General features: G+C 50.0%; 1 protein-coding gene across 3 annotated transcripts in view; it reads right to left on the bottom strand.

Moving 5' to 3' along the window:
- The window catches only part of LOC135912858 (cytochrome P450 3A2-like), a 77,911-nt gene extending 75,502 nt beyond the window's left edge, over window positions 1-2,409 (bottom strand). For all 3 annotated transcript variants that reach the window (XM_065445432.2, XM_070536036.1, XM_070536037.1), the window contains exon 1: window positions 2,265-2,409. In XM_065445432.2, the coding sequence (XP_065301504.2) occupies window positions 2,265-2,323 (59 nt within the window). In that variant the 5' untranslated portion in view covers window positions 2,324-2,409. The remainder of the gene's footprint in view (window positions 1-2,264) is intronic.
- Window positions 2,410-23,759: the final 21,350 nt, after the last annotated feature.

Genomic DNA, 23,759 nt, shown 5'->3' with positions numbered 1-23,759 from the left:
GCAGTAACCACCGCAACAACGGACAATCTTTCGTGCCCTCCAAGTGACTCCAAGACTCCAAGTCACTAGACCACAAGAGTCTAGTGACTCCAAGAGCCTGCAAAGTGCTTGCGCCACGGACCCAATGAACAACTGGCCTCAGATATTCGACACATATATCATCACAGCCATGACAAGGGACACAACATAATCTTTCAATGGCTTGCAGGACATTCTAACATAAGCGGGAATGACCACGCCGACGAAGCCGCCCGATCTGCGCATGGAAGCGGTCGACGAGTCTTCATACCGCTTTCGCGAGCAGACACTGCGGCTGGGCTGTGATTGATGTCCGGTGATCGTAATTTGCCGCTGTGCGACTCGAACGTTTTCACCATGAGTCGTTTGCGCTCGTTGTCTCCAGACATACGCATGCACCTCCCGCCTTGATTACCACGACGTGAGCAGACCATGCTGTACCGTCTGTGGCTAGGCGTTGCGTTTACGAACTCATATGTTTTCCTCATTGTAATGGCCAACAGCCCCACGTGTGACTCATGCGACATCGATGAGACGTTCGCACATATTATCTGTGTTTGCCCACGATATAGTGGGCAAACACAGATAAACACAGAGTACTGGACCAGTTGGACAATCTTCGACTATCAGAACTCAAACCTTTAGGTAACTGCTCCGAAAGAACATCCGCGTTGAAGGCCTCACTCGCGTTATTAAGGTTCCTGCAGTCTAGGGGGCTTCACGAGAGACTTTAAGAATGCCGCCCCCTACCGCTCTTTAGTGTACGCACTTTGTTCGTGCTCGTCTCTCTTTCTCTCTATCTCGCCCTTCCACTCTTTGCCTCTTTTCATCCCCCTGAACCCTTCGCCCCGTGCAGTGTAGCCAAACGGAACTACTTCTGGTTAACCTGCCTGCCTTTCGCTGCCGTCTTTTCTCTCTCTCTCTCTCTCTCTCCACCTTCTAACTCCCCTTTCGAACAAGTTGTTATAGATCCCCTGGGCCCCTTACCGCGATCCTCCAACAGCAATTGTTGGATTATTCTGTGTGTAGGCCACCTGACGCGTTATTGTGAGACGACAGCGTTGCCATCGGCAACAGCAGCAGAGCTCTCTCTAATTATATTCCATCATTCTCCGACATGGGCCTCCTCGCATTATAATCAGAGATAGTGGGAAAAAAATTTAGAGCAGATGCTGTTCAAGAGACCCTTCCCCTGTGTTCAGCTAGCTTCCGGCATTCGACGCCATACCATTCACATAATAAGGTCTGATTTAACGTACAAACAGAACGCTTGCCAACATGCAATCAACGTCGACTCCGAACATAAGAACTGGGACAGTGTCTTGCCTTTTTTCACCTATGCATTCAACACCGCCAACACTAGACTACCGGTTACTCACTGTTCTTTCTTCTTTATGCTCGCCTGTCTCGCTACACGCTCCATACCACGTTTCCTTACTTCACTCATGACAATAACTCTATTAACAAGATCCTCTGTAGACCAGAAGAAGGGCGACGTCTTGCTCGGCTATGCACCCTGGCTTCGCATGACCGATAAAAGATCCGGCGGCCGTCGCCTACATGCATATATCGATCGTGGGGATATTGTGTGGCTCTGGACGCCATTGCGGAAACATGGCTTCCGCCACAAGTTCTGGGCCCGCTATGTTGGAACTTACGTTATAGTCGAACGCCTCAGAGAGGTCAACTATCACATTCCAAGCCTTACAAACAGTGGACGACACTCTTCCAAAATCGAAGTCACGCACGGTGTCCGCCTGAAGCCTTACAATCCACGAGCGACTGACTGACTTGGCCAGCGGGCTTCGCCTGCCATAGGGGAAATGTCACGAGCTCTTCGTAACAAAGGGCAGAAGGAGCGCAAATGACCCAAAAGACGGAGGGTGGAGAAAGAGGAGGACGACGTTCGGCAGCCTATCTTTGGACCACTTCCGGAAAAACGCCTACCATTTCCCTTGATCGGCCTCGCATTTATAAGTGAACGGCTCGCGCGTAACAATGCACACACACACACACACACACACACACACACACACACACACACACACACACACACACACACACACACACACACACACACACACACACACACACACACACACACACACTCACACTCACACACACACACACACACACACACACACACACACACACATCTATATATATATTATCTTGTAACAGGAAGTCTCTCCTCTTTCCCTAATGTATTTAAAATACTCCTGTAGTGGAGAATTTGACTTACGTACATGAACAGCGTTGTGGCCAAGCAGACGGAAAGAACAAGGAGCGCGGCGGCCACCAACATTGCGGTGATGCACGATCAACAATAGTGCTCGTGCGAACAAAGCGCTTTTTATCTCGCTGCGCAGAATTCACGTGCGCAACGAGAGGCAAACTGGGTTAACCTAAGAGCGCTTGACATACATTAGGAGCCGTCCCCACCCTTATCTATCTGCTGATTGTTTCGTATGTTATCGTTGAAGGCCTCCGTTGTGTTGCTATGATGGTAATGCCCGCGTACGTGATACACCTCGTGCGCAACATGTAACCAATGTGTGCATATTTTCCACGCAGAATACAAACTGTGGGAAGTTTAAGCAAATTTGTAGTTGCGCGTTTCACATACTGGAGAGAAGTCTCAGCTTCAGATCAATGGTGCAGAACCAATTACTAAATAAATTGTTACCATCTAATTGTTTTGCTTAATGTACCTTCCGTGGTCAGAAATAAACGTGCTTGACTAAAACACAAAATTACTTTAAACACAAGATTGCGTTTTATATCATACAATTAAATCTCCTACTGATCATGTTGTCCTTAACAATTACTATGCTGACCTCTGTAACTGGCCCAAAGCATGGCAAATCAATATCAACTTTTCCAAAACTGCCTCCATGTCCTTTACACGACGCTCATCTCCTTCCTTTTTGCCTATGGATTTAACAATATTACTTTAAACAGGATTTTCGAATTCGAATATTTAGGTATCCTACTAACACAAGATTTGTCATGGTCGAAACACATTGATGTCACCTGTAACGAGACCCTTAGAAGACTAGGTTACTTATACCGTAGGCTGCGTCTTGCTCCTCAAGAAATTAAACTTCTTACATATAGAACCCTCATTCGCCCCATACTCGAATATGACTGCGTTGTATGGAACCCATACAAGCACTGTGATGTCAAAAACCTAGAATACGTGCAAGAAAAGTCAGTGTGTTTTGTTTGTAGGAGATATGTCGAGGAATTTTCGCCATCTAGCTCTCTTCCCCTATAATTGGCCTCACTCCTCTTGCAGAGCGTCGCAAACTTCAATGCCTAAAATTCCTTCACACGTTAATTGATTCTCGTCGCCTCTCCTTTCTAGATAACTACTTGACTTTTGTACGAGGAGTCAACATGTTCTAAATATCTCAACCTCCTTTGGCGCCACTGATTCCTTTAAACACATATTTTTTTTTCGATCAACAATTGAAGTCTGGAATTCATTACCGGGCAACATCCATTCTCTACCACTGAAAGAATTCATGCACACTTGTTTATAAATGTTGTATGTTGTTCATCCCACTCCTGCAATAGCTTCATTCTGGCTGCAATATGTACAAATAAATAAATAAATAAATAAATAAATAAATAGGTAAATAAATAAATAAATAAACTGTTATTCTGAAAAATGCACGAATGGCCACTCAACATTTCTAGAGCTCGTTTGCAAAGGAAATTTCCATGAATTATTGGCTGCTGTATGCAACGGCTTTCCAAAAACGCTAAATAGTTATGCCCGAAAAAAAGATCAGAAGTAGAGGGGAAGAAATTGTGTGCCATTGACACACGCTGCAAGGAAAACGTCGCTGGTTGAAGCCGTCACGGCGGCATTACTATAATCGGGCAAAAGTACTAAATGACAGACTACAAGGAAAAATCCCAGGTTGTCATGCAGGCCTCCACCGCGAAAGCATAGGGAAAGCTTGCGTTCCTCATTTTGTTTCCGCCTTGCATAGACAAATTTTGTCACTGCATCACTTCTAGCAATTTCGGATATTTTATGTAGCACACTGAGAACAGTAATGAGACTTTAATGATCAGTTGTTGCAAAATATTAAGTTCTTCCCAATATTCGAAAATGCCGAATAGTTCATATCGGAATCCAATGCAAATAGTTATTGCACAATATTCCATTTTAATTCGAAAAACCTTCCAACTAAGGGCGTAAAATGTGCGCCCTGGGAGTCGCGTGCAAGAAGCGCGAATTTTCCAGTAAGCGCTAATTAATATTCTGAACGATTAGAGTGCTGGCTGTTGTTTCTTCCACTACGTCAGGTTTGCCAAGAGACAGAGAGATACACCCGTTATTTCGCGTGCCGACTATATTTGTCTGTCCGTTCTTGCAGCGTGCAACTCCGGCTGACAAAACCAAAGCATCTGAAGTACCACTCATACGTATTTAAGATATACTTCAAACAGAACGCATTCTGCGAGAACAATGGACATTCCGCTGGTCGATAAATATTGTTGATTTAGGCATACCCTCCAAGCACTGTTATCGAGAATGACATTCTACTCTGTAGGTTCTGTGCCGGCGTCGTGTTCGCATGATTGTTTTTTGGGGGAATGGCCGCGGGGCCTTGCTGATGAGATGCAGATTAGTTGGCTGACCTCGGCGTGAGATAGCGGCGACATGGTTATTTTGTGGCCTCCGCAATTGATACCTCGAAAAAAGCAGCTTTGAAGTGGGCATTCAAGCTTTAAGTGCCCATCTGGGAGCAGTCCAAGCCGACCACGACTTGAGCGAAAGCGCGCGACAATGGTCTCCTTCGGTTGGGGCGAATTGCGTCGTGCCGTAGTTTTATCGAATTGTGGGTTTGTCGGAATGGAGAGATGCCTCCGTCTTTTGACGTGACCGCTATGGCGTGGTCCTTTCCACTTCGTCATGCCGGCTAGAATAATATTTGATTCTCGGCTGCCTTCCCGCTGCATTGTGACCAGAGACGGAAGAAACGGGGCGCTTGTTATACGCACCGATGACATCCCTCGCAAATGCTGGGACGCCAGGATCGAACTCGAGTGTACCTGGAGACCTGTGACCACTTCGCACCACATGACTGGCCGTGCTTCGCGTTGCCAAGTTATCTGGTCTTGTAACCTTGGGAAGGCCACAGCTAAAAAAAAATGTTGGGACATGCCGACAGTCTTCTAGGGTGTTTTTGGTGTGCTCCCGAATTCCTGTAGATACGTAAAACAAACCAGTTGCTTCTCGTTCATCATCAGACGCCTACTCCTCAACTAAGCATTGCTTTTACTAAAAGTGTGTGCAGGTGACATTGACACAGAAGGGAAATAGCATACAGGCGCTGATACAACTTACAGAGCGTAAACTTTTATTTTCAAGTCAACAAGATTTGAATCCGGCGTCTTTTTAGTGGGTCTGGGCACTTGCCGCGGGCGCGGTTCCGAGACCTGCTTGCGCTGTCACTCCGTAGCACCTTGAAACATGGGCCTCTATTCACAAGAATTTGTTGTGCGTGAATTGTTCCTAAGAGAAAATTCCAGCCAATCGTTATCCTGAACATATCATAAGCGAAGGCAGCCGCCAAAGATGACTTACGGACGAGAAGCATTGTGAGCTTGGTTTCTGGTTCTGTATTTATTCACGCTAACTTTGCTCTGACTAAGGGGCAACCTATTCGGTGTGTGCTCAGCATAATATATTTCTAATGTACGCCGAGAATGCTTTCTTCCACATATTTCATTGTACCCAATTAGCCAACGAGAACACGTTGTCGCCCAAATTGCGATAGTGCGGAGAGCCGTCATATAAAGGGAGAACGCAGAGAAATTTAAATTTAACAGTATTAGTGAATTTCGCTTCCATTGGTAGCAAAGCGGCCACTGTTGCAGTAGCAGGAGGCCTGCATAACCAGAGAGGACGCATAGCTGAATTATATGAGTAGCGGCACTGCGTCGAAGTTGCATCACCAGCTCACCGCGTTGTTACATATTTTGACAGCGTCCACTCCTGTCTAATAAATTCTATATCAGTTTAAAACAACTGCATCGCATTCACGAGGAACGGTAGTTAAGTGTAGGGAGTTTCGAGAACTCCTCTTCCGCTGACAATTACCTAATGAAAAATATACAGTGAACTCCGCTTACGCAGAAACTCAAAGGAACAGAAAGAGATAGAGAAAGAAACGTTTATTATACGAAACAGTGTTCCGAGCGAGGACGGGTATCACCCTAAGGTCGGAAGGCTCCTTAGTCCAGGAACCCTCTGGCTTCGACTGCCCTCTTCGCCCTGGTGACGAGTTATCGTTGGTCTTCCAGGTCCCCGAGGGTTAGTTTGGCCTCCCACATTTCGAATAGATGGTTTGCTTCTATTGCTCCTTTTTCGTGCGTCTCTGGTTGCATTTCGCTGCCTTCCTGCCACGGGCATTCCAGGAGCCAGTGTGCCAGAGTGTCGGTTACGTTGCAGAGTGGGCAGAGGTAGCCGTAGAGCGTCGGGTAGAGGCGATGCATTATCGTTCCGTGCGTGTACGTATTACTTTGCAGGCGTCTGAGGATCAGGCTTTCTTCTCTGTCGAGTTTAGGGTGCGGTGGAGGGTACACTGGAGGCTCGAGCCTGTAATGTTGCAATATGGCCGAATAGTTGGTGGGTGCGGCCTCCGCCTCTTCTGTCGTGGGTCCGAGAGCGCGTGGGCAGAAGGGAGCCCAGCTGACGTGCTCGCGGGCAGCGGCGTAGGCCGCTTCGTTCCCCTCTAGTCCCCCGTGTCCGGGTACCCACGTTCCGGAGGTGTACGGGAGCGGAGTACTTCGTCGCTTTAGTATCTTGAGTACATCGGCGGAGATGCGGCCCCTCAAGAAGTTTCTGCAGGCGGCCTGAGAGTCGGTGAATATAACCGCTGAGTCTGTGCGTGTAGTGGTGGCGAGAGCGATTGCCGCTTCTTCAGCCCTTTCTGGGTTGCGTGGCTTGATGGTTGCCGATGCTAGCTCGGAGCCTTGGGAGTCTACTACGCTGAGAGCGTACGCGCTCCGATGCGGATACTTGGCCGCATCGATGTAGCGAGCATTCGGGTCATCCTTGAAACTTCGTTTCATAGTGTTGGCTCTATCCTGTCTTCTTCTCTTGCGATATATGGGATGCATGTTGCGCGGGACACGTGCGATGCAAATGCACTCTCGAATGTCCGGTGCTATTCGCTCTTTCTTGTCCGTGCCTGCGACGTACGTCTCGCTGTAGTTTAGGTATCGCAGTACTGATCTCCCTGTGGGCGTGAGCTTGAGTCGTTCTAGCTGGCTGTTCTTGTGCGCTTCGGCGAGCTCTTGCCACGTGTTGTGGACGCCCATCTTAAGGAGACGTGATGTAGAGGCCATGGCGGGGAGTCCCAAGGTGACTTTGATTGCCTTCCTTATCATGATATTGAGCTTTTCTATTTCACCGTTCTTTAAAGCCAGGTACGGCGTGCCGTATGTGATGCGGCTGGTGAGCAGTGATTGTATTATTCTTAGAGTGTTTTGCTCCTTGAGCCCGCTTCTTTGGCTTTAGATCCTCTTGACAAGGTGCGTGAGTTGCGAAAGGGTGCGTTCTAGTCTCGGTAGGCTTGAAGCTCCCGATCCGTCCTTGTGGATGTGGAGTCCAAGTATTCGCATGGTGTCGACTTGCGGGATTGTTGTCCCGTTGAGCGTGATGGTGGGATTGGGCTCTTCGTAGTTGGGTGATCGGTCTCTCGTTCTTGCTTTCAGGACGAGGTGCTCAGACTTCTCTGGGGCGCAGCGGAGACAGCAGTTTCGGAGATAGCTTTCGATGGTGTCGACGGCTTCTTGTAAGCTACTTTCTTGCCTTCCAACGTTCGTAGCTCTGGTCCAGAGCGTGGCGTCATCAGCATACATCGGTTAACGCAGATCTGGTATGGTCTCGAGGAGTGGGGGTAGCCTGATCATAGCTACGTTAAAGAGTAGCGGTGAAATGACCGACCCTTGCAGGGTGCCTCTGTTTGGAAGTAGGAAGCTTTCACTGCGGATGTTGCCGATTCCGACTGTTGCCATGCGGTCCATCAGAAAGTTTCTGACGTATGCGTAGGTCCTAGAGCCGCAGCCGGTGTCTTCGAGATTGTTGAGGATCGCGTCGTGGCTAACGTTATCAAAGGCTCCCTTGACGTCTACTGCCACTACGGAGTATTTGCTTCGATTGTTTAGGTGATCTAGAAGGCCTTCTTTTAGCTGTAAGAGCACGTCCTGCGTTGAGAGGTGCTGCCTGAAGGCGAACATGGTGTCTGGTAGGTGACCGTTGTCTTCCAGGTACTGGGTAATGCGGTCGTGAACCATATGTCCGAAAAGCTTTCCCGCGCACGAGGTGAGGGAAATTGGGCGTAGGTTCTCCAAGCTGAGAGGTTTTTTGGGCTTGGGGATCATGGTGATGTCCGAGTGTTTCCACACAGCAGGCAGTTCTCCTTTCTCCCAGCACTCATTCTAGTAACGGAGGAGAGCCTCGGTGGCCTGCGGTGGTAGGTTGCGTAGGTGTTTGTCAACGATGCGGTCTTTACCAGGGCTAGTATTTGTAGTCAGTTTGGATAGGGCTACGTGGATTTCGGCCTGCGTGAAGGGTCGGTCGAGTTCTGGATTCGGTTTTCCAGAGTATTCCTTGCTGCGAGTAGACGTGGCAGAGGGTGCGTCTCCGCATAGTTTCTTTTGTAATTCTCACAGGAGGTGTTCTTCTGATCCGGCGTGGTTGTGTATAAGACTGTGAAGATGTTGCTTCTGTTTCGTTTTTGTGGGTTCGGTGGCCAGGAGTGCACGTAGGAGGTGCCGGGTCCTCTTCGTGCTTAGAGTCCCCTGTAGCTTGTAACAGAAAGCGTGCCAGTTCTGCCTGGCGAGGTGGTCCGCATAGTCTTGAGCCTGCTTGGTAAGGAGAGCGATACGTGTTTTTTAGCTTTCTGTTAAGCTTTTCTTGCTTGCATCTCTTCAGGAGGCCACGTCTTGCCTCCCAGAGATGGAGGAGGTGCGCGTCGACCGCGGGTGTATAGGCATCGAGTTGTATGATCTTGGTGTAACGTTCTGCTGTGTCTAATACATTTTTTGAGCCACTCGTCAATGTCAGTTATGCTTGCTCCGGAATCTACCTTGTCCCTAAAGGATTTCCATTCGGTTAGCCGTGTAATTCCGGTCTGGGTCTGTTTACGGGTGTGTGCTACATCTAATTGGAGGATATGGTGATCGCTACCTAAGGTTTCCTGGAGTCGACTGCACTCTGCCCAGGGGACCTTCGCAGTAAAAGTTAGATCGGGGTTTGTGTCCCTGAAAACTCTGTTTCCAATTCTCGTGGTCTGGAGAGGATCATTCCAGAGGGTGAGTCTGTGTTGCTGGGCAGCATCATGCACTCTAGCACCCTTCTTTGTGGTGGTATGATTGCCCCATGCCGTGTGCGAGGCGTTGAAGTCTCCCACTATGATGAGTTCTTGTCCATTCGTGGATTTCCTGATTTTTCGCACAAAGTGATCGAAGTCCGGTAGCTGGTCGCGAGGCAGGCTGTACACGCTGGCCACGAATAGGCTTTTCTGCGTCTTTCGTTCCGGTAAAACCTCGATTAAGGTGTGTTCGGTCTGGGTGCTCTCTACGTCATGTTTTTGGGCTGTGAGAGTTTTCTTCACCAGTATGGCAGTTCGTCGGGTTTGTGCGTACGTGGCGTATCCTTGCAGTCGGAAGTTCTGCGCGTTGGTTTCCTGTAGTGCTATGACGTCGGGCTGACTCTTGTAGATTCTTGTAATTCTTGTAGATTGGCGAGTCGAGGGCGGTATGATCGACAGTTTCATTGCCATATGCGTATAGTTGAATGCTGGTTCGTTGACTTGTGGTTAGGGGTCGCCATCAGCGATGGACTCGAATTCGCGTCGGCGATCGCGAGTGGGCGAGCCCGAGTGAGAGTTGCTGTGGCTGTTCGCCCGTGCCTTCTTCCGAGTCGTTCGGGCTGTGCTTTAGTGATGTAGTTGTTCTTTACATGCGCGATAAAATTGCTGAGCTGTGGTGCGATCCCATCAATTTTGGCGTTTAACGTGGCGATCTTGTTTTCGAAGGCAGCGGCTGTTTTTTCGACTGCTGATTGGACAACATTTTCTATTGTGGCGTGAATGTTCTTCATAAAGGCTTCTTGAAATATCAGGCACCTTGCATCTACTATGGCTTCAACATCGGCCTTGGTCAACGTCGTTCCCGGCTGTCTGTTTATGTTTTCGAGTTCCTGGCATTTTAGATGCAGCTTGTCTGTGAGTTCTTGTTGTTCTTTGCATTTTTGAAGCAGTTTTTTGGTGAGCTCTTGCAGTTTCTGTTGACTGCGGAGTAGCTTGTCTATGAGGTTTTGCTGGCTTTGCAATTGGCTGTGCTGGTTCTGCAGTTTGCCTTGCTGGTTCTGCTGTTTGTTTTCTAGGACCCGTATGGCTGCCGCTTCGGCCGATGCATCCAAGCTGCTCGCACCACCCGAGTCGCTCGAGCCGTTTACCGCGTTGGCGTAGCTCGCGCGTTTGACTGAGTGGGAGCGAGAGCGGGAAAGTGAGCGCGAAGCACTTCGCAGTATTGGCTTCGAGCTGCCGCGCCTGGGCGAGCTGCCCACACTGACACTGCTCGAGCAGGTGGCCGAGGTGCCCAGCTCCGGGAACTCTTCACTGCTGGAGCTCCTCTTGTCTTTTTCTTGTAGCCTGTTAAGGCGCTGTTGCCGTATATTGTAAGGTGGAGGGCTTGGCCTCAGTCTCTTCTTGCACTCTGTGCTTGCAGTTTCGTGCGCTTCTCCGCAGAGCTTGCAGGTCGGTTTGCAGTCATGGTCTTGTGGTTGTCCAGTCTTGCCGCATTTGTAGCAAAAAGCTGGGATGGGTTTCGGACAGACGTCTTGGCGGTGTCCCGTGTTGCCACAGGTGCGGCAGTACTGCACTGACTTGCGATATGGTCTGCAGCGGAAGTCTACGCTCTGGAAGATGATGTAGTAGGGAACGTGCGGTCCTTCGAAGAATACGACTGCCGCGGTCGACTGACCCATCATTCGGGCGTGAAGGACGGTGTATCATGCCGGTGCTCGGATTCCTGCCATAAGTTCTGCGGTGTTTGTTCCCGGTATGAGGCCATTGATGAAGCCTCGGGAGACGTCGTCAGGGGTTCATATGTTGCCTTTGACGTTGTGGTAAGTGCCTCCGAGCTGTATTCTGTTGATGCTGACCAGCATCTTGGCGTCTTCCTTGTCGGCCGTGCTTGCGATGATTAAATTTTCGATTCTCTGCACTTGTACGTGTACTTTATCATTGCAGTCCTGCTGTGATAGTCCACTTGCTCTACCAATGGCGTGCATGACTGCGACGGTATTCCATTTGGCGAGGTCGAGACCTGCTTGCGGGCGGTAGACGATCTTAAAGTCGTCAAGTGGCAGGGGCGGCATCGTGGGTCTGCGTTGTTGCTGTGAACCTGCTGCATTGGGCGTTTGCTCATCAGTTGTTTTTAGCCGGCGTCTTTGAATTCGAGGTGTCCTTCTTGGCTTTCTTGCTTCTTGTGATCCAGGCGCTTTCCGCTTCGATTGTTCGGCCGGGCTCTGCATCATAGTTGCAGAAAGAACAGAAAGAGATTTTTTTTTTAGATTAATAAGAGACACTTAGTCTAGTGCACCGCTTGCTGCATTCGCCAGTGCCATTGGATGAACGCAGCAACAATAATGTGTACCGCTTATGTGAAACGTTCTTTAAGAAAAGCAAACAAAAATAACCAATAATTATTTTATTTGAAAGGCATCCGGGTGTTCTGATATTACACTGGTACAAAAAAAAGTGAAATTACATGCGCTTGGTATCCAATACTTTAGCTTCTTTTGCACAAGGTCGTGTTGGTGCGCGAAAGGATCTCAACCTCTTCAGAATAGTTCAAAGTTAAAAATAGCGCTGCAGACTTTCAAGTGCATCTTGCAGCCACGTCCGCAACAGTAACGCGCAGTCTAACACTAATATGTATGGGCTTGTCAAAGACATTATAGTCTTCACCATGAACTTTACCGATAATATTGCTACGGCACAATATGTGCGATCACGAAAGGCCAGCAGTGTGAAGACGACGACGACGATTTAGAAGCTAGCGCGGGCTGTTGCCTCTTGGCCAAGTGCAGCGTATTTTCCTTGTAAATATATTTGTACATAGCTTGTCGTCTGCGTCTTCCTACGTAACATATTTGGTGGAGGTGGACGTTCCCTGTACCTCGTCACGGAGCTTCGCAGTGGACGGTACGTCGAGCCTACCTTCATGGCTCCCGGCGACGCCAACCCGACTCCACCGGCTCCGACACCTGCTGCCACTTCGACGACCTACATCACCCTCTCCGCTCCCCGTGATCCTGGCGTATTCTCGGCAAAAGATGGGGAAGACGTCGAGGACTGGATCAGCCTTTACGAACACGTCAGCCGCAATAACCGGTGGGACCCAACTATCATGCTCGCCAACGTCGTCTTTTACCTCGGTGGCACACCTCGAGTTTGGTATCGGACGCACGAAGATGAGCTGACCAGTTGGAATTCGCTTAAGCAAAAGCTTCGCGACTTGTTCGGCAACCCCTACGGTCCCCAACTTGCCGCGCAGAAGGCGCTTTCCGGTCGTGTGCAGATGTCAACGGAGCCCTACGTCACGTACATTCAGGACGTCTTGGCTCTGTGCCGCAAAGTTGACACCCACATGACTGAGTCAGACAAGGTTTCCCACATCCTCAAAGGCATTGCCGATGACGCCTTCAACTTGCTCGTTTGCAACAACGTAGCCACGGTGGATGCTGTTATAAAAGAGTGCCGCCGCCTGGAACTCGCCAAAAGCCGACGTATTGACCAGCAGTTTGCCCGTCTGCCCAACACCCCAGCGACATCCTCCTGTGCCGACGCTCCTCGTCCCAACAACACTGCCGATGTTACCAGGATCGTCCGGCGTGAGATCGAGGCCACCTATCCGGCTGCCTTCGACTCCAGTCCCACAACCCCATCTTCAGTCACGGTCTCACTGATCCAGGCAGTTGTCCGCCAGGAGTTTGAAAACATGGGTCTTCACACCATCTGCTCGGCCCATCGCCCTAATACCCGCCCGGCTTCTTCGATTTCGCCCCGTCCCGCATCTTCTTACCCACCACGTTTCCGCAACCCATCTGAATGGCGCACTGCTGACGACAAGCCTATTTGTTTCCACTGCCATCGCATCGGGCACATTTCTCGGCACTGTCGTAGTCGCTGGAGTTCCCCGATCCGGTCTACTTATACTGCCTACTCTCGCCCCTCAGGTGGCCCTTCTCGTCCCTATGCCGCACGCTCCGATAATGCCGCCACTGATTCTCCTGCAACGAACCGCCCCTATTCTCGTTCGCCTTCGCCCCAACGACGACAATCTCGCTCTCCCCAGCCCCGTCGCTCCTATTCGCCGACTCCCTTCGGACGCCGCTCCCAGCCGGAAAACTAGACGATGCAGCGCCTCGAGGTGACGCTGCATTGCCCCATACGCCGCCAAATCCTCTACTGACTTTGCCCACTCATCTGAACCTTCTTGCCGTGCAAGTCGACGGTGTTTCTGTGCCTGCTCTCATAGACACTGGGGCGCATTTGTCCGTAATGAGCGCTGACCTTCGTAACCGGCTCAGGAAAATTATCACGCCCGCCACGACGCCTGTTGTCCGTGTCACCGATGGCGGAACAGCCCCCGTCATTGGTATGTGTACCACCCGCGGCTCCTTCGCCGATCGCTCAACAATCGTGCTATTCACAGTCATCGCCCACTGTCCCCACGACATCATCCTCGGCTTAGACTTCCTCTCCGCACATTCTGCTCTCATCGATTGTTCCGCCAGTACTCTCCGCCTTGACCTGCCTGTTCTGGATCCTGCTGAACCACACTCCAGTCGCCTCAGTTCCGCCGACTTTGTTCGCTTGCCACCTTCGGCACTGACCTACGTTGACCTAGTGTCATCTCCACCAGTCCCCGACGGTCACTACATCGCGGCTCCTATGCCAGACGTCCTCCTTACACACGGGATCACAGTACCCCATACAGTTTTATCTATTACGGCGAATTGCGTCTGCCTGCCAGTGGTCAACTTTGGCTTGACGACACAAGTGCTGCCACGTGGAATGTCTTTGGCCCAGCTTTGTTCATTCGAGGATCACTCAGTAGCATCCATTGCAGTAGACGACTCTTCATCCGATACTCCTCTCCCATCGCAGTTGACAAATTGTACCATCGCTGACTTACGGAAAATGATTGCCCCCGACTTGCCCTCCGAGCACGCTCGTGAACTCTACCGCGTTATGTTTCCCTACCACGATATTTTTGACTTTAACGATCGTCCTTTAGCCCAAACTACAGCTGTCAAACATCGCATTAATACCGGCGATGCCCCTCCTATTCATCGCCGCCCGTATCGAGTGTCACCAGCTGAGCGTCAAGTTATTCACGCAGAAGTTCGCAAAATGCTTGCCAAGAACATTATTGAACCGTCATGTAGTCCTTGGGCGTCACCGGTTGTGCTGGTAAAAAAGAAGGATGGCTCATGGCGCTTTTGCGTCGATTATCGGCACCTTAACAGGGTTACCAAAAAGGACGTGTATCCCCTACCTCGGATTGATGACGCCCTTGACTGCCTCCACGGTGCTCGCTATTTCTCCTCTATTGACCTTCGCTCCGGCTATTGGCAGATTGCCGTGGACAATCTCGACCGCGAGAAGACTGCCTTTGTAACACCCGACGGTCTTTATCAATTCAAGGTGATGCCATTCGGCCTATGTAACGCTCCTGCCACTTTTGAACGCATGATGGACTCCCTTCTTCACGGTTTCAAATGGTCCACGTGCTTGTGCTACTTGGACGACGTTATCGTATTCTCCCCGACGTTCGCTACGCACCTCGAGCGCCTCTCAGCAGTCCTGGACGTTTTTCGGCGAGCCGGTCTGCAACTCAACGCATCGAAGTGCCAATTCGGCCGTCGCCAGATTACCGTCCTTGGACATCTCGTTGACGCGAACGGAGTGCAACCGGACCCAGGCAAGATCCATGCTGTTACGCACTTCCCTGTTCCGAAGTGTGTCAAGGATGTGCGCAGCTTCATCGGCCTTTGTTCGTACTTCCGTCGTTTCGTGAGGAATTTCGCCGCCATAGCACGACCACTAACCGACCTTTTGAAAAAAGACGCTCCTTTCCAGTGGGGCGATAACGAGGCCTCTGCATTCTTTCATCTAATCGACATTCTCACAACGCCTCCCGTTCTGGCCCATTTCGATCCTTCTGCGCCTACCGAAGTCCGTACTGATGCCAGCGGTCACGGAATTGGAGCAGTACTGGCACAACGCCAGCGTGGCCACGACCGTGTTATCGCTTACGCCAGCAGGCTCCTCTCACCCGCGGAGCGCAACTATTCCATCACTAAGCGTGAGTGTCTGGCCCTAGTTTGGGCGGTTGCGAAATTCCGCCCATACTTATATGGCCGATCCTTTTCCGTTGTCACAGACCATCACGCGCTTTGTTGGTTATGCTCATTGAAAGACCCTTCAGGAAGACTTGGTCGCTGGGCCTTACGCCTCCAAGAATATTCGTTCTCTGTCACCTACAAATCTGGCCGACTACACAAGGACGCTGACTGCCTGTCTCGCTACCCGGTCGACGAGCTTGACGACGCCGACAGTAGTACCGCCGACGGCATTTTCTCTGTGTCTGCCTTCGATAACATCGCCGATGAGCAGTACCGAGACCTATCGCTGCGAGTACTCATCGAGCGTCTGCGCTCTACACCTACCGACGCATCCGTTCGCCGATATGTCCTCCAGGGCGGCATTCTGTACCGAAGGAGCTTCCTCCCTGATGGCCCTGATCTTCTTGTCGTGCCAAAACATCTACGACAGACTGTGCTCTTTGAGATGCATGACGCACCCACTGCAGGACATCTTGGGGTAACCCGCACGTACGACCGCGTCCGCCGCCGCTTCTATTGGCCTGGTCTCGCTCGCTCCGTTCGACGCTATGTTGCTGCCTGTGATCCCTGCCAGCGTCGGAAGACACCTCAGGTGCTACCTGCCGGTCATCTCCAGCCGATCACCGTCCCTGTGGAACCGTTCTTTCGTGTTGGATTAGACCTGCTCGGTCCCTTTCCCACGTCATCCTCTGGGAACAAATGGGTAGCCGTCGCGACTGATTACGCCACCCGATACGCTATCACTCGGGCTCTCCCTACCAGCTGCGCCACTGACGTCGCGGACTTTCTCTTGCGTGACATTATCTTGCTTCATGGCGCCCCGCGACAGCTGCTTACTGACCGTGGTCGAAACTTCCTCTCGAAAGTTATCGCTGACATTGTGCATTCCTGCTCCATTCAACACAAACTGACTACTTCATACCATCCTCAAACCAATGGCCTGACAGAGCGGTTAAACCGTACTCTTACCGATATGCTGGCCAAGTACGTTTCCAAGGACCACCATGACTGGGACATAGCCCTTCCTTACGTAACATTTGCGTACAATTCTTCCCGGCACGACACCGCCGGATTTTCTCCCTTTTATCTACTGTACGGTCGCGAACCTACCTTGCCCCTAGACACGGCACTTCCTCCTGCTGTGGTGTCAACAAGCGAGTATGCGCGCGACGCCATCGCCCTCGCCGACCATGCACGCCAGCTTGCCCGTGCTCGACTTACGGCCTCACAGACCACTCAGCAGTGTCAGTACAACGCCCGCCATCGTGACGTACAGTTTTCACCTGGTGCGCTCGTGCTCCTGTGGTCGCCCTCTCGTCACGTCGGACTTTCCGAGAAGCTTCTTTCGCGATACACAGGGCCCTACCGCGTGCTGCGCCAGGTGACGCCTGTGACTTACGAAATTGCTCCTGTGGGCTCAAGCTCGTCCTCTCCTGTGGCATCTAGTGATGTCGTACACGTCCGTAGGCTCAAGGCCTACTACACTGCTTCCGAGTCCGATCTTTAGTCGCTCCGGGACGGCGCTTTTGCAGCCGGCGGTAGTGCTACGGCACAATATGTGCGATCACGAAAGGCCAGCAGTGTGAAGACGACGACGACGATTTAGAAGCTAGCGCGGGCTGTTGCCTCTTGGCCAAGCGCAGCGTATTTTCCTTGTAAATATATTTGTACATAGCTTGTCGTCTGCGTCTTCCTACGTAACAATATGTTCAAATGTCTGCGTAGGGCATGCGGGGGGTCATCATATGAAGTCTCGTATTCCTAGCAGCGTGAACGAAGCAGTAGCGGCTCCCCCACTTGGGTATCAAGACCTCCTGACGGAAACACCGCTGAAACCTTTTTCTTTTATGCGAAAGTGTCAAGTGGCCCACTGAGTGAAAAAGCCGGCGTCTGTCACTTGCAACGGCGAAAGAGCACCTAAATTCGCATTGCCATTGGCTGCGAAACCACGTCACAAGCGCGCCTCCATGGAGTTTCCATTGGCGGCAACGCTACGTCACTAGCTGCGCCTCGACGGAGGAGAGCAGGCGAAAAGGACCACCTGCTTCCCCGATTGCGCGCCGAGTGTTGTTTGACGGGAGAAGGTATCACCGCGACGCCACGTCACCCTCACTCTCGCTCTCGGCAGGAACGCTCTTCGATGGAGCAGAGCCATCGCCTCGCCAAAGCAGGCGAAAGGGAACATCTGCTTCGGCGGCAGCGCGCCAGGTGTCCAGTGCATCGCCACATCGGTGGCATGCAGCTTTGGCACCGCAGACTGCTGCTGCTGCGTCTGCTGCTGCTTGCTGACTAGGACCGCACGTACCACTATGGTACATTACTCGCAGCACAAAACTCGAAGGACCGCTCAGCGCTGTTCAACTGGACATTAATGCTTTCGCATTCACTACTCATAAGAAGTGCTCGGGTGTCCTCGGATTTCTTTTTTTACGGGACCACCATTGCACATGTTTGTCGAATTTTTCCTGATCCATACGCCGATAATGTGTGCAGTAGTTTCGAGCAAAGTTTCGTTTATTCGAGAGTTCACAAAATATGTTCTTGGTTTAGGTTTGTTAACACTGTCGTTACGGGCGACCGAGATAAATCGCTACCACTGCTCCGTTTATGTTTACCCGGAGTCCACTCCACTTTAGCTTTGGTGACGCGACAGTGAAATAAAACAGCCAAGCTTCATCGTGGAATTCAAGGAAGTTTGTCCTTCGGTATTTTTTTCACTTTAGTAAAGGAAAGAAGAGCATTAAAAATTTACCAGCCTGAAATGATTTAGTATTGCTCTTTCATGTTCCATTTCCACCTCTCAGTTACCCACTCAATGGTACTCTCTGGGGTTATAAGCTGTAATACACACGTCTCCACACAGCATCATAGATCGGCGTCTTTTTCACCTTTCTACACTACAATTTTCATCCTCATCTTGCTCCTGCTCCTCCTCGCCTCGCAGCCCTCTTTCCCTATGCGTCAGTGCATCTGCGCAGCAGCGTAGCTAAGTGGTGTACGGCAGCACGTTTCCTCGCACCAATTTGTAAAGTCGCATTTTGCAGTGAAAAGGGACTCCACTAGTGCGACGTGACCGGGCTCTCAAACTGAGCATTACTTCGCGAAAACTCCAGCTAACCTGGACCCAGTGTTACGCTGTTTCTTAGTTGTTATACAAACCCTGGCGCGTTTCGTTTATTCTTGTCCCCGTACGTGACTCTGCTTCTCCTGCTTATCCGAAGGCAGCGCCGGCTATAGTGTGAACCCAATTCCTAATCAGTGATCACTCTATTTCTCTGTTATTATCATTGGTTCTTCTTTGGTGGTCTGCCACGAAATTTCAGGAGACAGGAAGGCACGCCGGTTTGTAGGAAGCTTGTGTTCCGCTTGGAATGAATTCGAGAAGGAGAACGAGAAAAAAAAATAGGGGGATCCTACGACCGGTAGGAATCGACATAGGCAAGGCTTTTATTGACAAAGCTTTGCTTTCATTGACGATAATTAATGGTGATGTTGACGGCGAATGTTAAATTTCTTCAGCGTTTTGTGCAATACTAGAGTGGTAAGTTGATGGTAAATGTTACCGTGCGTGCACAACTGCCTTCTGTCTGCGTACTTCACAGAACACACAGGGAGACATGTTCGCTCGAGGCGTTTTTGTGCACCATTGTTCGTAACCCCCGAGCACGTTAGTATTGTCATTCCCTCATCCTGCTCACCGCATCATGGCAGAAGTGCTTAACTTTAATTGAATTATGGGACTGTAAGGGCCAAAACCCCAATGGGATTACGAGGCCCGCCACAGTGGCGGACTACGGAGTAATTTTGACCTCCTGGGGTTCTTTGAAAACAAAACTAAGTGCGAGAGCGTTTTTGCAATTTGCCCCCGTCGAAATGTGGTTGCCACGTTCGGGATTCAACGCGCGACCTCGAGTAATGTCGTAGTCGCAAAACTACCACAGTGGGCCCAGGAGTGTCGAAATGACGTGCGACGCCTAGATACTACGGTGCTACTTCTGTGCTGCTTTTGTGCTTCCTCAGAACTTCTGGTTTGCGCGAGCGACTTTAACTCAACTACTGTCCATACACGTATCTACACCTTCTCTCTCCCTTCTCTCTCTACCCCTTCTCTCTTCCCCTAGCGTGGGGTAGCACACCAGACTCTTGACTGGTTAACATCCCTATCTTCCTATGTTCCTCTCTCTCTCTCTCTCTCTCTCTCTCTCTCTCTCCCTAGCTTTCTTTATGCGGGTTTGAGTCTGTACGCCATGTGTCAGTCGTCTACTTGACAAATATTTATGGGGTTTACTTTTCAGAAATATCAGAAACGTACCATACGCTGCCTTAAACTTAAGTTTATCCAGTTTGTTCGCAACCGCTTTCGTATCTACAAGTAGCGTTCCCTCGCCTTGTCGCGTCAAGCTTTCCCTCTCCCACCTTCGCCCCCGCGCCCGTAAATGCGAATTGCGAGCGAAGAGTAATCACTCGTTTCGTCGTTGCGCCGGTATTCTCTGCCTGCTCAACCCTAGCTCCTCTCCGCCATTCTATCCACATACCCTCCGGACGGTTGCACGTTTCAGTAAGGCAAGCGTGGCTGTTTCTGCAATGTTTTCGCGTCAGGTCATGGATAATTACAACTGTGAAGAGGGTATTGGGGCGACTCCCAGGGAGCTCCGGAGGGCATTGTGCACAAGCGACGCGGTGAAAATGCCCAGAGGCGCTTCTTCCGTCGCCCGGAGTGCGTATGGTTCTTTGAGTGTATCTCTTAGTGCACAAACCTACAAGCAACATATTCAATTGAGAGCAATTGTAAGTTAGCGTGGCTTCTGGCAACTTCAAGTTAGTAGGTTTTTGTTAAAGGGCCTGAAACAATTTTACATTCATGATCCTTTTCTCGTAGTAAATTCTGATGACATCAACAAATTCTTCCAGCAAAACCAGAACATAGGTTACGCATTCTCTGTTGATATTCAAGACCTGTTTTATTCTGTGCCTCTCGACGCGTTGTTTACTGCTGTTCGGAAGTGTGTTGAAGTCAACGGAGATGTTTCTTTCTAAAATACTATTGGTGTGTGTGTATGTGTATGTAGTACTTTTATCTCGTTTGACAACCGGTTGTTTATGTAAAAGAAGCGCATATACATAGGATGGTGCGTAGAACCTTTACTGTGCGGCATATTTCTGTCAGAAATAGACAGAAATCTTTATAACAGCCTTCACAGTTCGCATGCTTTTAAAGTTCTAGTTTAAATTTAAAGTTAAAATTTGCGAGTTTTAGTTGTGATGGACTAAGGAAGTACTTTTACCTCTTTTCATGCTAAAAATATTTTAGGTGACTTCAAAGTTCACGGTAAAGGCCCGTAATTCACCTTTGAACACAATACCCTCCAGTTTTTCGATTTAAGCTTCACGTTCTCAAAGGATCGTGTTTTCTGGTGCTATTCACCGCGAGCAAAAAGAAAGCTTATACCTGAAGATTCCGCGAATTCTAAGCTTGTCAAAAGAACTGTAGCTTCACTTTGCCTGGGGTCAGCACTCAAGAGTTTCTGTGAACACAGGATGCAGGACAGTTTCGGCAAGCAATTCATTTGGCTTTCAAAAGCCGGCTACACTCATTGGGTCCTGTCATCAGCGGCCGAATCTCTGCAACAGAAGCTAAAAGCGGGCACTCCAGCGAATGAGGGAAGAGCCGCTGAGCGGAGTGACCTAAGGCCGTAAGTTGTGGTATATGTGAGTAAGATGAGCCAAAATCGGAAAAAAGTGGCGAATAGATATGGAGTGCCTGTCATGTTCTCCGCTCTAAAGAGGCTGGCACATCTGCGCCCACACATAATAGGCAGCTCGAAGATAGGCTGGCAAGTAAAACTTGTCAAACATTACGTGCGTTGCGCCACCGTGGTGGTTTATGAAATCGCCCTGTCCTGTAGAAAGTCCTATAGAGGACAGACAGGCCACTGCGTCAACGACCGAATGAGGGAGCATGCTAATAACCTGAAGAAGGACTTCGCTGTGCATCTGTCAGCGCGCTGTAAAGCCTGCCATTGTAAGCCGGTATTTGATGATGTGAACGTCCTGGCCAGAAGTAAAGAAAAAACGGGTGTGAGCTATTAGAGGCATCTTACACCAAAGAAAAAAAGTAGTGCATGCGTAAGCCAGACATCTGGTGTTTTGTACAACCGCGGAGCTTACTTTCTTTAGATCTACGAAGTGATCTTGCGAGCCCTAATAATCGCCCTCGTTAGCAGTAGGTGCACCTGCGTGTTGGGAACAGTATATATGCTCTTCTCGCTGTCTTTCAAATAAAATTGTTAGTAGCGTCTGTGACGTGTTCTGTGTCGCTTCTTTGTAATTGTGCCTTTGTGCTACATTATGTCGGTAAGCAAGCAGCAACTAACCCAACAACAGGTCCTTATACAAAATTTTCCTCTCTGTCATGCTCCTGCCATGTATATGCACGCTCTGAAACACGTCCCGACTTTGTATGCAAGACAGCAGCAGCAGCACGGGAAAAGGCGAAGGAAGAGGCAAAGAAAGCTTCACTTCTAAACAAACAAACAAACAGAGAAAGAAACAAGCAAACAAACTGCATTGTTAGTAGAGAATCGGAGTCCTTTTATCATGCCCATGCGTCTTGCACCCAAAGTGCAAGAAGTAGAGGAAAGAAAGAATAGCATTATCCGACATTATCTACTTATCTGTGCGTGTTAGCTATTTCCTGGCTCTATAGGCCGACTGAGCAGGATGTTCGTACGGTGTCTTCCTCGTCCATCTGACCTTAAAGAATGATGTCTGACAAAGACTTCAACGCGATTCCCCGGGCGCGCAGGAGCTTGCAGTCATTGCGTGCGTGCGTGTGTGCGTGTGTGCATGTGTGTGTGCGTGCGTGCGTGCGTGCGTCCATGCGTGCGTGTGTGCGTGCGTGTGTGTGTGCGCGCTTGTGTGCGTGCGTGCGTGTGTGTGCGTGCGTACGCGCGTGTGTGCGTGTGTGTGTGTGTGTGTGTGCGTGCGCGTGCGTGCGTGTGTGTGCGTGCGTACGCGCGTGTGTGCGTGTGTGTGTGTGTGTGTGTGTGTGTGTGTGTGTGTGTGTGTGTGTGTGTGTGTGTGTGTGTGTGTGTGTGTGTGTGTGTGTGTGTGTGTGTGTGTGTGTGTGTGTGTGTGTGTGTGTGTGTGTGTGTGTGTGTGTGTGTGTGTGTGTGTGTGTGTGTGTGTGTGTGTGTGTGTGTGTGTGTGTGTGTGTGTGTGTGTGTGTGTGTGTGTGTGTGTGTGTGTGTGTGTGTGTGTGTGTGTGTGTGTGTGTGTGTGTGTGTGTGTGTGTGTGTGTGTGTGTGTGTGTGTGTGTGTGTGTGTGTGTGTGTGTGTGTGTGTGTGTGTGTGTGTGTGTGTGTGTGTGTGTGTGTGTGTGTGTGTGTGTGTGTGTGTGTGTGTGTGTGTGTGTGTGTGTGTGTGTGTGTGTGTGTGTGTGTGTGTGTGTGTGTGTGTGTGTGTGTGTGTGTGTGTGTGTGTGTGTGTGTGTGTGTGTGTGTGTGTGTGTGTGTGTGTGTGTGTGTGTGTGTGTGTGTGTGTGTGTGTGTGTGTGTGTGTGTGTGTGTGTGTGTGTGTGTGTGTGTGTGTGTGTGTGTGTGTGTGTGTGATCGCGAAAACGCGAGACAGGAGGTCCCGTTGGCTCTCGTGGGCTGAGTATCGCGAAATTTCTCGAAACTATTGTCGAACAAGTGATGCATCTGTGCCGTCGCTTTGTATGTCACACGACATTGTTGTTTATTTAGTATTGTTATTTTGAGTGTTTCATCGTGCTGTCGCTGTGTTGTTTTCATTGATGTGTTGTTGCGTGTACATTACGTGTTTTTCTACTCATTCTTTTACCCAGAAGTGCACAACACTATATTGTAACTGTGACATCACTTCGAGAGAAAAACGGCGAAAAATCCAACAAAGAAAGTAAAAAGCAGAAAGGGTAAGGGCGCCGCTCACCCTCGCCAAATCGATATTTTCGTTTACTTTATCCGTGAATATACGGGCGCTTTAGGAAGTCACTGCCCCCACAGCGCGTCATCTTCCTTTGAGATCAAGGAAGCATGCAGGACGTTTGTCCTCCTTACGTAATGTTGCTCTGGTACGCTGGGGATCTCTGCCTCTTTGCCGCGATTCTCATAGCGTTTTCTGCGTTACAATAAATTCTCGGCATGCAGAGATAACCGTAAGAGATAAGGAGGGGACAAAGACAATTTCGAACTCGCCTTCCTTTTCTGTGTCAGCCTTGAACTGTGGTGAACCGCGGTTTGCATAGCAGGGTGGGCCGGATGCTCCTGAA

Source organism: Dermacentor albipictus, chromosome 3, assembly GCF_038994185.2.
Source record: "Dermacentor albipictus isolate Rhodes 1998 colony chromosome 3, USDA_Dalb.pri_finalv2, whole genome shotgun sequence".
NCBI classification, from domain to species: domain Eukaryota; kingdom Metazoa; phylum Arthropoda; class Arachnida; order Ixodida; family Ixodidae; genus Dermacentor; species Dermacentor albipictus.
This window is presented reverse-complemented; position numbering and strand designations above follow the sequence as displayed.